At 40.2% G+C, this 17732-nt stretch overlaps 1 protein-coding gene across 1 annotated transcript in view; it reads left to right on the top strand.

Annotated features, from left to right (window-relative positions):
• The first annotated feature begins 3 nt into the window (after nucleotides 1–3).
• The window catches only part of PGGT1B (protein geranylgeranyltransferase type I subunit beta), a 37451-nt gene continuing 19722 nt past the window's right edge, over nucleotides 4–17732 (top strand). Inside the window, 3 exon segments of the mRNA XM_080573969.1 lie at nucleotides 4–137; nucleotides 5531–5649; nucleotides 13817–13884. Coding sequence (XP_080430095.1) covers nucleotides 13–137; nucleotides 5531–5649; nucleotides 13817–13884 — 312 coding nt within the window. The 5' untranslated portion in view covers nucleotides 4–12.

Genomic DNA, 17732 nt, shown 5'->3' with positions numbered 1-17732 from the left:
GTCGTCGTCAAGATGGCGGCGTCGCCGTGCTGGGCGGAGGCGGAGCGGCTGGACTTCCTGAAGGAGCGGCATGTGCGCTTCTTCCAGCGCTGCCTGCAGGTCCTGCCCGAGCGCTACTCCTCCCTCGAGACCAGCAGGTAGCCGCACCGCCACCCCCTCCCCCCCCCCCCCCGACCCGTCCTCTGCCCCTTCCCCTCCGCCTCTCCCTTCCCGAGGGTGCCCGGCAGGCCAGAGGCTGCCCCGGGGGGCCACCCACCTGCACGGGGCGTCCTGGGGAGGTTTGCACCGTGCTTACCCGAACACCCCCTGTCCGCGAGGGAAGGCGCGCTGATCTTTTTTAAATCTATTTTTAGGCTTGTGCTTCGTTCTTTTAATCCTTCTCCGAAAGCCGATTTCAAAATAAATGAGTTAAGCCTTCTGTAGCTCCAAGTTGGTGCTCTTGTTAATGCGAGAGGAATCGTTTAAATCTTCATTAGCTAGTACAAATATTAAAGCAGTACTGAAATATATTACGCACTGTAATGCAGAGCCCCATTCATGGCTCTGGAATGCATTCATTTCACAAGGCCAAGTCCAAGGTGCTGCACCTGGGTCGGGGCAACCCCAGACACCAGCACAGACCAGGAGAACTCAGTGAGGGCAGCCCTGCAGCGAAGGACCTGGGGATTCTGGTGGACAAAAAGCTCGACATGAGCCAGCAGTGTGTGCTTGCAGCCCAGAAGGCCAACTGCGTCCTGGGTTGCACCAGCAGAGGAGAGGCCAGCAGGTGGAGGGAGGTGATCGTCCTCCTCTGCTCTGCCCTTGTGAGGCCCCACTTGGAGTGCTGCATCCAGGTCTGGGGCCCCCAGCACAAGAAGGTTGTGGGGCTGTTAAGAGCGGATCCAGAGGAGGGCCATGAAGGTAATCAGAGGGCTGGAGCACCTCTTCTATGAGGAAAGGATGAACATCCCCACCTCTCTCAGCTTTCAGAAGAGAAGGCTCCAGGGAGACCTCATTGCAGCCTTTTAATACTTAAAAGTGGGCTTATAAAATAGATGGAAAGTGACATTACACAGGTAGAGAGTGATACAACGAAGGGGAATGGTTTTGAATTAGAAAAGGGCGATTTAGATTAGAGGTTAGGAGGAAATTCCTCACTCAGAGGGTGGTGAGGCACTGGAACAGGTTGGCCAGAGAAACTGTGGATGCCCCATCCTTGGAGGTGTTCAAGACCAGGTTGGATGAGACCCTGAGCAACCTGATCTAGTGGGTGGCATCCATTGTGTGCCCCCCATGGCAGAGGGGTTGGAACTGGATCATCTTTAAGGTCCCTTCCAACCCAAGATGTTTTATCATTCTGTGATTCTTAAGCTCTTCACATAATGTAGTAAGTTGTCTCTGAGGCACAGGACGATAACTAATTTGATTGTCCAGCTGTCCTTTGTCAAAAAAAAAAAAAAAGCTTGGGGGAATGTAAAAAATTCAATATCTTATTCAACCGGTAAATTTATCAGATGCTTTTCACTTCGTAATTACTTGGAAGTCATGCTATGAGGAAAGCTCTAAGACTTTGGTCAAGCTTTCCTGTCAGTACAAGCTTTCCTTCAGTTCAGAGCACACTTCACAAAAATGTGCATTTTTTTCACCTGTGAGGACCAGTATGAATGTAGTGTTGAACTGTATGTGTAATAACATGTGACTTGATATTTAAAAGGAATGTTAAAAAATTTTATCTCGAAGGGTTGTGCAATACTGAAAAAGACCTGTTTTTTGAAAATTGGGACTGTCAGTTTGGAACTATTTCATGACATTTTAATTTTTGGCTAATAAGCATTCTCAAGTTCAAGCCTTCAATTAGAATAAAAATCAGTCATCTCAACTCATGCATTTTTTTTTCCTAAGTCATGAAGTTTTTACACAGCCAGAGATTTTTCATTTCTCTTACACCAATTTTTAGATCATTATCCTGGAGATATCTGTGAGCAAAATTTAAGTTAGTGATTGAACCACAAGTATGTGGTCCCTGGTTGGACCTTGAGGGTGCCAGATTCACTATTTTGGTGAGTTCAAGGTCACTGAGTTCACCAGACCTGCCGAACTGTCCCTGCTGCTGGAAGAAATGCTGCTACCCTATCCTTACCTCCTTTGTTCCTGCATTTACATGGTTCCATGGTGAACAAGAATGAGGACTTCAAATATATTAAAGAGCAACTGGTGAAAAACCTTGTTCGTCAGTGGATTGGTTTGAGTTCACTGCACTGCAGCAGAAACAACTGCATTTGTTGTCTAAAGGCAAGGTGGTAGTGGGTGAAGTTTTCCACACAGTGCTGGTCTTAAGCACCTAGGCTGTAGTTTGTCAAATATTAAGGGAGTAGGCACAGCTATAAAGAAATCTGATTTTACCTTCCTTACTGAAATTATCGGCCCAAAGCCTTCATAATTATTTTTGTCTGCATTTTGTGTTTGCAACATTAACAACAGTAGCTTTTAAGTAATCTCGTACTTGGCCAGTCAGTGCCATCAAGTTTGGTGGGAGGAAGAAAAAAAGTCTCCTAGTTTCTGAAGTCTTTCATACTGTGATTTTTTTATGTTGTTCTTTGTACTGTTCAGTTTCTCAGATCAGTCACTTCAAACTGTTTTTGAATTCTGCTGAGAAACTGTAGTCTTTCTCCGGGCCCGAAGACCAAGAACTCCGAATCTGTCATCGGAAGTGTCTTTACTCTTCTATCTGGAATGGGAATTTAATACACGATACCTGTTTTGTAAGCTTTGAGTAGGTCAATTAACAAATACATTTCAGCTGTCAAACTTTGATGCTTCACTTTCTAAATTGATATACACACAGTAACTGAAGTGGTAGAAGACACGAAGAAAAGATACAGCAAAGGGATGCCAAACCTGGGGATTGTCTCACAAGGACTGCCCTCTGTGTGAACTGGTGTATGTGAAGTTTTTAGATTTCATGCCATGTCAGCTGAAATGCTGGTATCCATTGTCTCTGTTAGTTTTAGAGTGTGTGTGTGTTAATTCTCCGTGAGGCAGGGTAACAGAGAGTAAGACGTAGTATCCAGACAGCTGTGCCAGGAGCTCGCTGTACCCAGTGGTGCCGGATGTTCCTGGCCATCCCGTATGAATTCCAGCACACTGCATAGGCTGCTCCTTAATGACGGTGGTACTGCTAACACAGTCTGCTCTAATTAAATAAACTGAAACCTGTCTGTATGTATAACCACTTTATACATTCATTTATTCAATACATTCATATTTTACTGTATATGGGGTTTATTTTTTTGTCCTTTACAGCCTTCTGGTTTTGAACCTAGTTTGCAGCAGTTTCTAGTCCTGGAGTTGGCAGGTTCATGCCTCACTGGAAGGAGCTTAGCTTGGCTAAGCTGGGCAACACAGTGTGAAAATGCCATTAAATTTTTGCAGATGAAGATTTTCAAACTTCATGATTATGAAAATCAGAAAATACCATGTGCAGGGTTTCAAAAAAGTAATATACTGTAGCTGAACTGTCTTTTTATTTTTACTTTTTTTATTATTATTTTTAATAGGGGTTTTGTTCAAAGTAGTGGATTAGCCAGGGTCAGATTTTGGGTTACACAGATCTGATCAATGGCAAAATTCATATAAGCCTTGAAGTGTTAATCTTGCTCTTTGAAAGACTATTTTGTAGCAATCAGATGGCTACAAAAGTCTTCCGTGTAAAAATAACTTGTGCAACATAGTGTTTTTGTCTCTCTGTACTCAAAAAACTTTATTAGTAGTAATAATACTAAAAAGACCTGTTTTAGGATATGGTGATTACAAAGTAAATATACACTTTATTTCTGACGCAAACACTTGAAGTAATGGAGCTGTATGCTATTCTGTGTTTGATGTTTTTCACTAAGACCTTGTGTTGCATGAGGGAATTTTCTGAACAGGGAAGGTTAGTGCTCAGTACCAAACAGATGACGGCTTAAAGCCTTTTGTGTGCAAGAGTGATATGAAAAGCAATGCAAAAGCTCAGGGTCGAAGTAAAAAGTAGTGTAAAACGATATAACCTTAGCTTAACAAGTCACCATTCTTTCAAATAAGTTGTGTCCACTGCTTGTAACATGTAATCCTAGGTGATAACAGTTTTGAAGCAAAAGATGATGGCACTTGCGAATGGCCACATGATGACTATAGCAGCAGGTCAGTCCACTGATGGGAATGTCACCCTTCGAGGGTGTGCAACTATGTTGAGATGAGTGTCTGCTGCATCATCATTTAGTTGCTGTTTTAATTGGAATAATTCACTTTGAGCTGTGCCTTGAGCTGACTCACATCACCATTTTTTCTCTGGTCTTACTGTTTGGTTCTCATGCAGAATCTCAGGCAGAAATTAAATGGCTGTAGAGGCTTCTGTTCACATCAGTCCTCATCTTCAGAGGTGTCCACTGCTGGTGGCCAAGGTGGCACAGCAGCCTGTGGGGCAACTTCAAATTATAATTAGTCTACTAAGGAAAGCCAGCATTCAACTGTCGGTTTTCCTTACTGTGCTAAGCAGCAGTTTCTGTCTGTTTAGCAGCTGTTTCACAAACCATCAGCATATCTGGTAAAAGGAGAGAAAGAATTTCAAGAAGTTTAGGCAGGTGTAACCATGAATGGCAAAATAGACATCCAGCCTATTTTAATCTGAGACAGAACTTCCAGGGTACCGTTACAGGAACATTTTCTCTGTCTCAAGATACAAACTATCTTGAGTTCCTACCCCACTGCTGTTCCCTTGGTGCCCTGTCAGTGCAATTCATGCAGACTCATGTTCGAGGGGCTATTCTAGGTTGCTGAAATGGTTTGAGGCAAAAACAAACCCCCCCAAATAAATTGTCAGTTAACAGAGTGGCCTTATGAAACAGCTATGAAAGCATGCGTTTATGGAAGGAGATGAGTTATGGGCAAGAGAGAGCTTCAGCATGCTCACTATCCAGACTTTACTACTGTGTTGGATACTTGGATGCTTAATTTTAGATGCTCAATTTAGTCATCTAGGGTCTTCTGTACCAAAGGAGAAGAGTTAAGTACCTCTAGATGGTAATTAATCCTGTCTCCCTGTTTGTACGTTGATGGGTTACATAGGAAGCCTGAAATTGGGTTTAGGACACAGTAAGAATCAGCTTGCTTCAGTTCAGGGTTACCTTGTGTTTACTGCAGATTTGTAGGATTGTTTGTGTAAGAATTCATCACAGAGAACCAGTGCTCCATAAGTTAATAACTCAGTTTACTTTGATAGTGTCTTTTTCAGATAAGCAGGCCTTTAGGTTAACATCAGAATTGTCATATCATTACTGTATAACAGGAGGGTTGGCTTATACAAAATCTCTTGTTGAGACAGTGAAATGATTACAGCACAAAAAACTGATTTTGTCCAGTAGATAAATTTCATGCTTTCTGACATAGGCTCTGTGTGTCACACCACTCTCAAAAGCCTGAGAATTCATAGATGAATCTGTTTCTGCAACCGTTTGTTAATCTCCCCATGATATTTATGGTGGGAAGTGTAAGTCTTATCTTTTTCTTTTAGGTTGACAATTGCATTTTTCGCACTCTCTGGTCTGGATATGTTGGATTCCTTAGATGTGGTGAACAAAGATGATATAATAGAATGGATTTATTCCCTTCAGGTCCTTCCCACAGAAGACAGTGAGTGAGTTTTTAGTTTTTTTTTTTTTAATTGATATTAACTTCTTTACTTTTGCTTTTCACCTGGGGGAATAGTGTATGGCTTTTGTTCTTTTGTAAATATAAGCTTGACCTTCCAGAAGTGCTGTCCTGATAATTTCAGGTAGTGATGTCTAGCAATTCCTAGAAATAGAACAGAAATTCCCTCTACAGAAATGAAAGTAAAAGTTAAACTTTTTTTTTTGTATTCAAGGTAAAGCTATGAAATTAATATGAAGATAAGACAGTATAAAATAATAATGAAGTTGCACCTTTAAGCATCTCAGAGAAATGTTTGACCTGTTTCTAAAAGAAATGCATGCTATATAAGCCTCATGGGTCTATTAATGATTATGTTGACATCCACAAATTGTAGCTATGCCAGGAGCTATAAGCACAGGTGTGTTTATTTGGAACAGCTTTTGGAAAAGGGAGGTGTAGCATTAAGAAACAAAAAGGGTAAACACAGTTCCAGCTTCAAAATGAACAATCTGTTCTTTAGATCAGTGACTTTAATTTACCTGACATTTTTAGGGGTAATGCTGTTGCTGTGACCCAGCTGTCCTCAGGCTGGAAGGTGCACAATAGATCCAAGCAGGGGAGGGACCATGCAGGACCTGGCTCTTTCCAGGTGACTGACTGAACAGGAGCGCAGGGAGGTGCCGTTTCTGTGGGCTCCTTGGTATTCACATATTTTCAGTGGCACTGCAGGTGCATGGCTAATAGCAGTGGAGGGAACAGAAGGGAGGGAGCTGCAGGCAAGACACTGATATTTTATGACAATAGGTGTTGGCATGTTGATTGCTGGAGTGGGGATAGCTTCAGGCTGGTCTTAGAGCAAAGGTAATTACAGATGCCTGTCTAAGCTGTTCCATCAATGAAAAGCATTTTTATGAAGTGAGTGTATGGAAGTCCAGCTTGCTGATGCTTGATTTTTACAGTAATGAAGAGATCCCTTTTCTTGTTCTGGCAGCTTAGAAACCACCAGATCCACTCTAGGCATTAGCTCTAATAGATTTGTTTTTTCGTGTGTTGTATTCCAGGACTAATCAGAAAAAAAAAATTAAAAAGAGCTTTTGGATTACATAATTGTCCCCACCGTGGTTTTAATCATGAGAAGGTACTTACCCCTTGGTGTTACATTTTTTTTTTTTCCAGGGTGTGCATGCTTTGTTATAGGAGTTGCACACTTTCTGATCTCTATCGCAGTCTTCAGGAGTATATCTTTAAAACAACAGTGAAGTCTACAAGTTTGCAAGAAGGGAGATTAGAATAGCAATTTTTTGTTTGTCTTTGATACAGTATAGAGTAATTTATTTTTTTTTTCATACCTAGCCAATATTTGGGATAGTCCCATTGTCAGGAGCCTTGTAGGGAGGGCAGTATAACTCTCAACATGCAGATGCAGAGTCTAACAATCTAGGAAATAGATAAGACGTCCTTTTTTTCTTACCCATCATAAAATTACAGGACAGTAATTCTGGGGAGGATGCTTTCGACACAGCATTCTGTGCTTTTAAATATGTCTCTTTCTCAAGAAAGAAGACCAAACTTCCTTCAAGTCATCTATCTTTGTATCCCTTTATAAGGAGTCTGTTCTTCTTACATTCTCTTGTGTTTACAAATAATAATACTCTGTGTGGTTGCTTGACTCCTCTAAAACTTCAGCATTATTTTTATTCCATTTCTATGTCATCTAATAGATGCTGTAAAATATAAACGATATCAAGAGCAACAAATTGGATGCTGGACGACTAAATGTTTAGAAGGGAATGTGTATCCTCCTTTAGCATCTCCTTTCCATAAAATGTATTGACTTTTTATTTTTTTTAATCTTGGGTGTATGCAGCATTTGTTAGTGGGCAGCCTTCCAGCAGTAGAGCTCTGACTCCCTCTTTTGGCTTCTTTGCAGAAGTAGCTAAACTCTGGTAGGCTGCAGCGCTGAAGTTTTTGGTTTCAAAGTGCTTTTACATCTCCAGTTAAATAGAGTAATGCATCAGAATCTTTCCTGGTTAAAAAACAAAAATAATTATTCTGCTTTTAAAGAGATACTCTATTTCACCTTTTTAGTCATGCATGCTGATAGATCTCTCTTTCTGGGGAAGGTTGTTTTTCAAACATTTAAATTATAACATAGTTTAGTTTTATAATTTCTGGAGTTGCAAATTCCAATAACATTGCCTTAAGTAACTAACTGTATTTAACTTGATGTAAATCTTTATTCCTTTTGGTTGTACTGCAACCTAACAGCCATTTTCCAATGGATGGCATACAGAAAAATTGTTACTCTACAAACTTAATATCTGTTTACTGCTATCAGTAGGTATTATAGTAGGGGTACTGAGGCTGGCTGGGATGGTGTTCATTTTCATCACAGCAGCCCAAACAGTGCCGTGTTTTGGGTTTGTGACTAAAACACTGCTGTTAACACAGCAGTGTCTTAGCTATTGCTGAGCACAGCCTGCACAGCATCCAGCCTTTGTCTTTTTCCCACTCTGCCCCCCGAGCTGTGGCAGGCAGGGGAAACAGCCACAACAGCTGACCCCAGCTGACCAAAGGGATATTCCCTGCCGTCTGAGATTGTGTTCAGCAACAAGCTTGGGAGAAAGAAGAGAAAAGCGATTGATGATTGTGTGGCTGTGCCTTTTGTCTTCCTGAGTACCAATTGCATATGCTGAGACCTTAGTTTATATGACGTGACTAACCATCTGCCTGCTGATGGGAAGTAGTGAATAAATTCCTTCCTTGTTTTGCTTGCACACACAGCTTTTGCTTCACCTAATAACCTGTCTCTGCCGCCATCCACTAGTCTTCTCACCTTCTTCCCGTTTTCTCCCCATCGCACAGAAAGGGGAAATGAGTTAGTGAGTGGCAGGGAGAGCGCTTAGCTGCTGGGCAGGGTCAACTCACCACATCCAGGTATTACAGAACTTGGTAGAAGATTCAGCATTTGGTGTTTTAGAAGGCTGAGTTCAAGTCTCACAATATGTTGTGAAAGTTCTAAGTAGTATGTTTCTGTTTACTGGTATGTGACATATCTGGTGGCAAACGGTTCACAGGTTAGTAGCCGTTGAAATTTTTACACAAAACTAAAGCTCATTAGTGCAAACTAGTGAGACCTTGATCTTGCCAACTAAGAAATCAAATGTGGACTTTGTCAACCAAACTGAAATGCACAATGGAAAGCTAAAGGTTAAGTCCTGACAGGACAGGCTATATTCTTCAGTGGCTTTACTGTAACTGCGAAACATAGGAGTTTAAAACAAATAATGTCCTTTTAGGTACCATAACTAATTTCAGCTCAAATGTTTTTGAGTCAGAAACTGACTCATTACCAGTTATATGGAGGAGAAAATGGTATGTCACACATCATAGCTGCCCCTCACACAGAAACTTATATTCTTAGCTGAATGCTTGGTCTCATTGCCATCTTCTACTTATTTGAAGGGCCCCTGTCTTTTATGACTCTAGCAAAACTGATTGACTTTGTCTTCTGTAGATTTTGGCTGTCGTTACTTTTTCTTCGCATTTAGCAAATGCTCTGCTGAGGTGCATGTCAAATACATGTGCTTGTTTTGTTTCTGTGTTCACTTTTCTTTTTGCATTTTAAGGGAGGGTGGTGCTCCTTTACAAGCCTTATTAGAAATGATGTGTTTAGACTAAGCCATACTTCTCAAAGTCTTAGTAAAGTTGGAAAAGGATTGACAAAAGACCTGTTTCAACTGCTTGTTCTTTAGATTCTTCTCATGTCAGAGCTTTGTCACTTTCCCACTTTCTCATAAAGCAGGTCCTAGGCAAAATTTAAAATTTGTTTTGACTGTCTTAAAGTGCAACTCTTAGCAATGTGAGAAGGATGTAACCCAGTATATTGCAGATCAAATAAAATCTGTTCTGCACTTTTGAAAGAACGTGAATCCAGAGCTCCGGACTGAAGAAGTGTTAATTATGGACAGACAGTGGAGGAACATTCCTTGGCCATACTCATCCACTGTCCTCCCCCATAGCAACACAGACATTTGTTTGAGCCTCCTTGGGAGCTGGTTTAGCTCGTTGAAGTGGCAGAAAAGCATGTATTTATTTATCTAACAGAGGGTTAGCTCTGTGTTGTGTTGGTGAACCTAGTTGGCGGGGAGTGCTAGCGCCAGCCCAGCAGTGGAGAGGGAGCAAGATTGTACACTTTGACACCTGGATGTGCCACTGGCTTTGCTGTCCTAAGAAACTGTACCCTGAGGAGAGCTGAAATGTCTTTCATCTGCAGCTTTGAACCCCCAGGATCCATGTGTAACAGGCTGAAAACTGTCACAATACATCAGGAACCTAAAAAGTTCCTTATGTCAGGGTCTGAATTTAGTTTAGCAATAATGCTTCTTTCTTTTTTACATGGGGAAAGTGCCACTGACTATTTTTGACATCATTGTTACATGTAGGCTTTTCAGGTCATGAGTTTCTTGAGTAGAAATACCAATTTTCCTCCAAAATAGCCCTATTTAATGGTTACATTTGAAGTATATATCTGGATATATCATTGGACTGCCATTGGAGAGAATGCAGCTGTGCATTTTATGACACATTCTATTGCTTTGATTTGTGAGAGTAATTACTTTTAGATGTAGTTCAGTAAGAATTGCTTATGTTCACCTTTCTCTAGGTATGCTGACTGTGTTGGCCAGTGTTACAGCTGTATTTTTTTTATTGTATTTTTTTGCATTTTAAGAATTTAAAGGTGTGCATGATTGCTACTGTGCTTAGCAAAAGGAGAAAAGAAAGACTTAGAACAAGAGAAATGCATAGATAATGCAAATGGGAAGGAATAGTGGTGAAATTTACCATTGTTCTCACCCAAGCCTAATCATAGATGAAACAGACAAATAACAGAAATGTCCCTTCTGTAACATAAAAGCTCCTAGCTTCTAGAGTAAGTCACCTGTGGTCATCACTGGTAGCTCTGGTACATGTTGTAAGGGCTTCCTGGCCTATGCACACTTAAGTGATGTGGTCTTCAAGGTAGTCTCAGCTCTTGACGTAAGTGTGGAATTATTTGGTTTGGGGAGAAGGTCAAATTTGCTTGTTTCTGAAACATTTTTCTAGGCTTTTTTTTTTTGAGTCAGCTTGCAGCAACCATGCACTGATTGATGTAAAGTTTGTTATTTGTTTCTCAGGCTATTTCAGAAAGTAATGTATGCTTAACTCTGAAAGTGAACACTAGGTGGTACCATTTCATAACTGTAGTTTTCCTCAGTGCTTCAACTGGCTGAGCTTGAACTGGTCACTCCAGCAATTTTTCACAAGGGACATAATTTATGATTCATATACTTTTAATGAGGGTACATTTAATTTTCAAGTCTGATTCTGGTGGTTTGCAGTTCAAAAAAGTAGGCAAGAGTTTGATAAGTGCTACTAAGCTATTTTGAAAGATGAGAAATCCGAGAAGCTTGCAGTGAGATGGTAAAACCAACTTCACAGAAAGTAAGATTATGAGCTTAAACTGAAGGACAGTGTTTTTTCCCTTGTTCCTCTTTAGTTCAGAACCCGTATGTGCAACAGGAAACTAGAAAAAAAGTTGAGACGTGACGTCAGTGTGGCAGAGTCATCTGTTTAGAAATGAGCTGTTTTCACTTCCCGTTTAACACTTCCTTTATCAGCTCAGCACTCATACTGTAGTTCAAGAATTGCAACCATAAATTTAGCAATTCGCTTGCAATCCTGAAGCTCTTGGAAGAATCTGTTGTGTCCACATTAATGACAAGGTTGTTTTGTTTTTTTTTTATTATTTGGAGGAGATAAAACTTCACTCTGGAGACTATGCAGTAGTGGGGGCACTGAAAACACAATTTTTTTCTTGTGTTTCTTCTAAGAGCCATTGTGTAAAGCCTGGGACTGGAGACCAGAATTCACTGAAATAAGTAGTCAAATTTTTAAATCAATGACAGCAATACAGTTAAAAATCCAGCATTTGAAAACTACCCGTGGTAGTTTTTGGTTGGTAACAGTTTAGTGGTGTAAGAAAATTTTAAAACACTGCCTCAGAATTGAGCAGCTGAAGGGAATAATAGATTCTGATTTCCTTCAAGCAGTTCATTTTTGGTTTCTTTTTCATAGTACCTGTCATGTAAAAGCCAGTCGAGGTAACCCACCAATAGCACACTGCACTTGGGATTCATGTTGCCATTTCTGCCTTGACAGTGCATCATCATTCATGGTGGGGATGTTCTATGATGGGGATCAGTCTTGTCAGGTTGAATCTTTCCATCCAGCAACTAGAAACTGCATTCTGTTTGACTGCAAAGCTGTCCTGTTAGTAGCACAACTTTTTTTTGCAGCAGGTCAGACTAGCTAGTGGTGTCAGTATGCTAAAAATTGTCTTCTGGAAAAAGGGTTTCCATATTTATACCACTTCAAAGTGTATTTTGTAGTTTACTTAAGCACATTCAACACAGGTTATTTTTTAATGAAAATGGGACAAGTGATTGGTTATTGTTTCTACTATGCCATCTAGGAAGTTGGCTATTTAAGAAATAGGAATTCTAGTTCTCTTATGGATTCATTCATTCCATATCGTTTTTGAAACGGTGATGCTTTTTGGGTAGCGTCCTTCAGGACCTTAGGTTAGCCCTACAGAGTAATATTTATTGTACTTTCTGGAACCTGTTGCAACACAAAACATAAATCTTAGACTCCAGGAACTAAAAGGCAAAAACTGCCTGCTGATATTTAGATGATAACAAAATGTAATGGTTATGCTTTTTTTCTGTTTTTTGTCTACAGATACAGATACTCTCTTTTTTTTCTTTGTTAAGTAGGACTGTGGCATACGGATTTTGTATTGCAGGCTGAACTGACATTACAGCTTCATTACACCTGTAGAATCATTAAAAAGTACTTTTGGTTGAAAGGTGAAAGAGCTGGAGAATTGCAAGTATTTCCTTCCTGTTGAATGATAATTCATTCCATGTAAATTAGATCCAAAGATCAAATATTAGATAAATTAAATCCTACTGATCTCATAGAGGAACTCAGATACTGCATAGAAGTACTTAGACTGAAACAAGCTTCTAATTTAAATGTTACATACAGGCATTTATGGCATTTACAATTTGAAGTTAACGTGTAAAGCTATGCCATAGTTGGTAGACCACATTGCATAGTGATCGTTTTAGGACTTTAGGCTTTATTGTTTTTCAGTTAGTCTGGTGCAAATTTCCCAAATCTCCATGATTTGGGGGGGGGGGAAAGGAAGGGGAGAGAATTTAAGGACACCTGAGTGCTGTGAAACTCACTAGGCTTCTGCATTCAGAGGATGAGAGGTAAAGCAACAGAGCTTCTGCTCTATTGAAACAGATTTGAGCCCTTAAAACTGTGCTTAGCTCTAAACAGTATATGGTACACAGTTCTGTATACCACATGCTTAGGTCTTGTGATACATTTAAAAGAAATCATACCTGAATCACTAACAGAGGTGTTTGATAGTTAAAACATTCTTGTACCTGTGCTTTGGGTAAGAAGGAAGAATGGTTTCAATTAAAAAATTGTTTTTTGCATTAACTATATCACTCTGACAATATCAAGTTAAATCAGTGCTAGCTGAAAAATGCAAACAGTTTGTCCTTGTATATGTTGCAAAGTATATTAAAAACAATTCTGCTTGGGAACAGATGGTATGAACAGGCAGGAATCCAGAGAGGGGGAAAAAAATCTGTTATCTCTGGGCACGTTTACAGGGGAATAATTTTTTTTTTGTCCTCATCTTTTTTTTTGTTTTTCCCTCTTTTTTTTCCTTGACTCTTAGGAGCTTGGAATATAGTTCTGTGCTGATATGAACAGTGTAGTTCCACAAAATTAAAGAAAAAATAATAATCTGTTGCGTTTTTTTTTCATTACAACAGGAATTGAGTTTGCCTATGACTTTCTTTTTGTTTGTTTGTTTGTTTTTTGTTTGGTGGTGGTTTTTTTTGGGTTGTTTTTTTACTAATCAGAATGATAATAAACTGAGGTTGGGAACATACTGAAAGACACATACAAATTCTAGTAGTACCAAGAATGATGTTGAACTAGCAGGTCTTGAATTTTACTAGAGATTTATGGTTAATAATTACTGTTTCAGCAAAATCAAATTAGTTGAATCTTTTTTTTTTCTTTCTTTCTTTTCCAGGGTCAAACTTGGATCGCTGTGGATTCAGAGGCTCTTCATATTTGGGAATGCCATTCAATCCCTCCAAGGTCAGTTATGCAAGTGTGGGGAGGAACTTTTTCAATTAGGTAGTAAATGATCTTGTGTCTTTTTTATAACAATAACAAAACAATTGTGGAATGTCTGGAAAACAGCGATTTTTGCACTGCTAATGCATTGAAATGTTTGCAGAGCCTTTAGGAATCAAAAGTACTACTAAAATGGTGGTGCTTGTATTTCAGGGGCAGTGAAGAAAGTAAAATACAGATTGTGGTTTGTCTTAGTGTACTCTGCTTTTCTGAGCATGAGTAGGAGAACTTCTGTAGCTGAAGAACTATCAGCAGACTTGGTAGTGAAGGGCAGAACAGCTCAGCATTAAGCGCTGTTCCTTAGTTTTCCACTTCCTATGATGACAAATGGATATCTGGTTGCACTTGATATCCACTCAAACATAGGCAAGGCTCTGCTCATGCCAGTTTGTCAGTGTCTATAAAAGAAGGATGCTTCGTAGCCCATGGAACTGAGGTTCAAGAGAGATAGGTCTACACAAAAAGAAAGTGCCAGCAGTACAAAGTAAAAAAGAGGCAGGCAGATGCTGCTAAAGATGTTACAGAACGTCCGATACGGTTGTAAAAAGGCTATAGATGCCAGTGTGCAGGAAGGACTGTGAAACAGTATTTTCTACGTTGTGCTTGAGAATGAAGAGTCAAACCTCATTAAAGAGTGAATGAAAAATCTAAAAGAGTACCAAATTATAAATACTCGATTTTTCTGGAGGACAGATAGCAAATTGTTAAATGTGACTGAATGAATCCTGTGATATAAAATTGAGAGCAAAACCAATTATACTTATGACATACTTATGACTGTAGCAGAGATTAAAACTGTTTGGACTAGCTTGAGTGTGAGGCATGCTTTGGCCTCATTTTTACTTACTCTTAACAGCATAACTTTATGCTTCTGAGTAGCTTGTAGGAATATTAATCTACACTAGATTAGCAACTGCTTAGCCACTTTCTGCACTGCAAGTCAGTCAGGTACTCATGGCAATAATATTCAGAGATTATGCTTTCTAACAAGGGAAAAATAATTGTGAGGAGGGTTTTTTTACACCTCTACACCAGGTAGTACAGCAGCATGTGATGGATAAGGTCATTTGTCTCTTGGTTTGCTTTGGTATTTATCCCTTTTTACACTACAGATGGCGTCTGCAGTGAGCTCCAAATGTAGTAGTAAAATGAATTCATCCTGTGTTTTAATTGGAATTAACCTCAGTGGCAATCCTACCACCCACTGTGCTTGGAGGAAGGAAGGAAGCAAAACCTCTGCTTAAAACCTGAACTAGTTTGGGATCTCTAGTGGTGGTTTACTGTGATACTTTGTTAAAAATAAAGTTTAAAAACAAAATAGTAGACAATCATTTCAATAGTTACATATTAAAAAAAAGACTGGGGGTGGTGAAAAGGAAACTGGTTGTCTTCTTTTTAATAAGACACCTAAATAAGTTTATAGAATCACAGAACATCCCGAGTAGGAAGGGACCCACACAGGGATCATCAAGTCCAACTCCTGGCTCCACAAAGGACCACCCAAAAGTCAGACCCTATTTCTGAGAGCGTTGTCCAAATGCTTCTTCAAGCTTCTGCTCATACGTCTTGCCCTCCAGACCCTTCACCATCTTCATAGCTCTCCTTTGAATATTCTCATAGTCTTATGTCCTTCTTAATCTGTGGTGCCCAAACATGCACACAGTGCTCGAGGTGAGGCCGCAGCAGCACAGAGCAAAGCAGGACAATCCCTTCCCTTGGCCAGCTGGCAGTGCTGGGCCTGATGCACCCCAGGGTATTGTTGGTCCTTTTGGTATCCAGGGCACACTGCTGGCTCATGTTCAGCTTGCTGTCAGCCACAACCCCCAGATCCTTTTCTGTGGGGCTGCTCTCCAGCCTCTCATCCCGCAGTCTGTACACACAGCCAGGGTTGCCCCTTCCCAGGTGCAGAATCCGTCACTTGCTCTTGTTAAACTTCGTATTATTGGTGATTGCCCAGCCCTTTGATTTGCCAAGGTCCCTCTGCAAGGCCTCTTGCCCTCAAGGGTGTCAGCAGCTCCTGCCAATTTAGAACTGTCTGCAAACTTACTTAGTATACCTTCAAGTCCTGCGTCCAAATCATTTATGAAAACATTGACAAGAACTGGCCCTAGAATGGAGCCCTGGGGAATGCCATAAGTGACTGGCTGCCAGCCTGGGGTAACCCCATGTGGTCTAATCCTCTGAGCCCAACCCACCAGCCAGTTTTAACCCTTCTTATTATGTACTTGTCTAGCTGTATGATGGACTTTTTGTCCAGAAGGGTACTCGAGGACAGTAAGTGCCATACAACATTGTGGAATAAAAGCACTGCAAAATGATTAAGGACATAACTTTACCAAACTGAGATAATAAAAATGCTCCATCATATTTTGTCAAAGTTTTGGGTCAGTGCCACGCAGTGCAGTAAATGCAACAATCCAACAGCATCTCATAATGAGCTAGCCAGTCTGTAGAGGGAACAAAGCGGTGGAATCGTGTAACCTGTGGAAATTAGTTACAAGGTTGTTTATTATATCTGGAAAACCATTTGCAGATGGTTGTGCTTTTTATTCAAGCCTTCTTATACTTTTCATTGCATCTGTGTTAAAGGGAACAGATTTGCTTGATTTGTTGGTATACAGAAGTTTAAAGGACCTCCAGCATTGTTCACTTAAAGTGTTTTGAAATGAACACCTTGGAAATCAGTTATAATGACCTTGAGTTACTTTAAAGGTCTTGTCTTTTTTCTTTATTTGTCATTGTCCCCTGTGCTGTCTTAAGAGTATGTCTGCAGCAGTGTTTTAGTTCATATCATCAGAGAACTCGGTAAGTGCACTTTAATGTGCTTGTACCACAAGAGTGAAGCATGCAAACTGGACTTTCTGAATGAAACTGAACTGGAAGGAGCACACCAAATGCACTTATCTGTTAGTGGGCCTACGGACTAAGGATGCAGACTGCAGCAGTCCCAAATTCCGCAGTGCACATGGTGTGGGCACTGGGACACTAGCACTGTGTTGCTCTGCATTTATTCCTTTGCGTAGACATAACCTTAAAGGATTAAATGTATTTCTTCTCGTTGTTTAGCTGTGTTTAACAATCGTTCCACAGTTTAACAGCTTTCTTGTTGCTAGTTTTTTTGAGATGAAATGCTGTCATTCTTAAAATAACTCCATTTTGTGTCTCTTGGCCCACGAAGCTCACAGTTTCAGGTGATGACAGCAATGTTCTTTTCGTGCCTAGGCAGATAGTTTGCTTATTTGCTGCTGTTGCTTTGGTTTATAGTGTCCAGGGAGCCAAAATAGTTCTATAGCACTAAAAGAAGTCTTTATTCATAGTATAGAACTTAAAAAAAATCCTCCTTTTTACCAACTCTACAGGTGCCCATTAAAAATCGATTGCTTGGACTATAGTGTCTTTGTTAAACTTACGACAGGCTTTTACACAGTGTCTGACTGACTGTCCTTTACAGCAGAAATAGTATAACACCACTTCCTCCTAGCCATGCAAATTTTAGAGGTATTAGCAGTTATCTCCTGAAACCTTTGAGGCATGCTGTCATATTTGCTTTTAGAGAAGCCGCAGCAGTCCTGATTTGTGATGTCGTGGGGCTGGTTTCTACAGCTCCAATGAATTCTCAATTTTTGCCTCTTCATATGCAAAAAAGTATTGTTTTGTTTAGTTTAGTGGGTTTGTTTGTTTTCCCTGAAATGTCCAATTCTTCTACTTACCGTCTCCTCAAAGGCATTCTGTAATCTGGGCTCAGGTGTGTCTGTTGCATTAGCATGTGAGCATACTGATGATGGTATATTGGTGTATATAGGTACAAA

Source organism: Anser brachyrhynchus (genome assembly GCF_964034855.1).
Source record: "Anser brachyrhynchus genome assembly, chromosome: Z".
Taxonomy (NCBI): Eukaryota; Metazoa; Chordata; class Aves; order Anseriformes; family Anatidae; genus Anser; species Anser brachyrhynchus.
The sequence above is the reverse complement of the archived record's forward strand: the minus strand, read 5'-3'. Positions and strand labels throughout refer to the sequence as shown.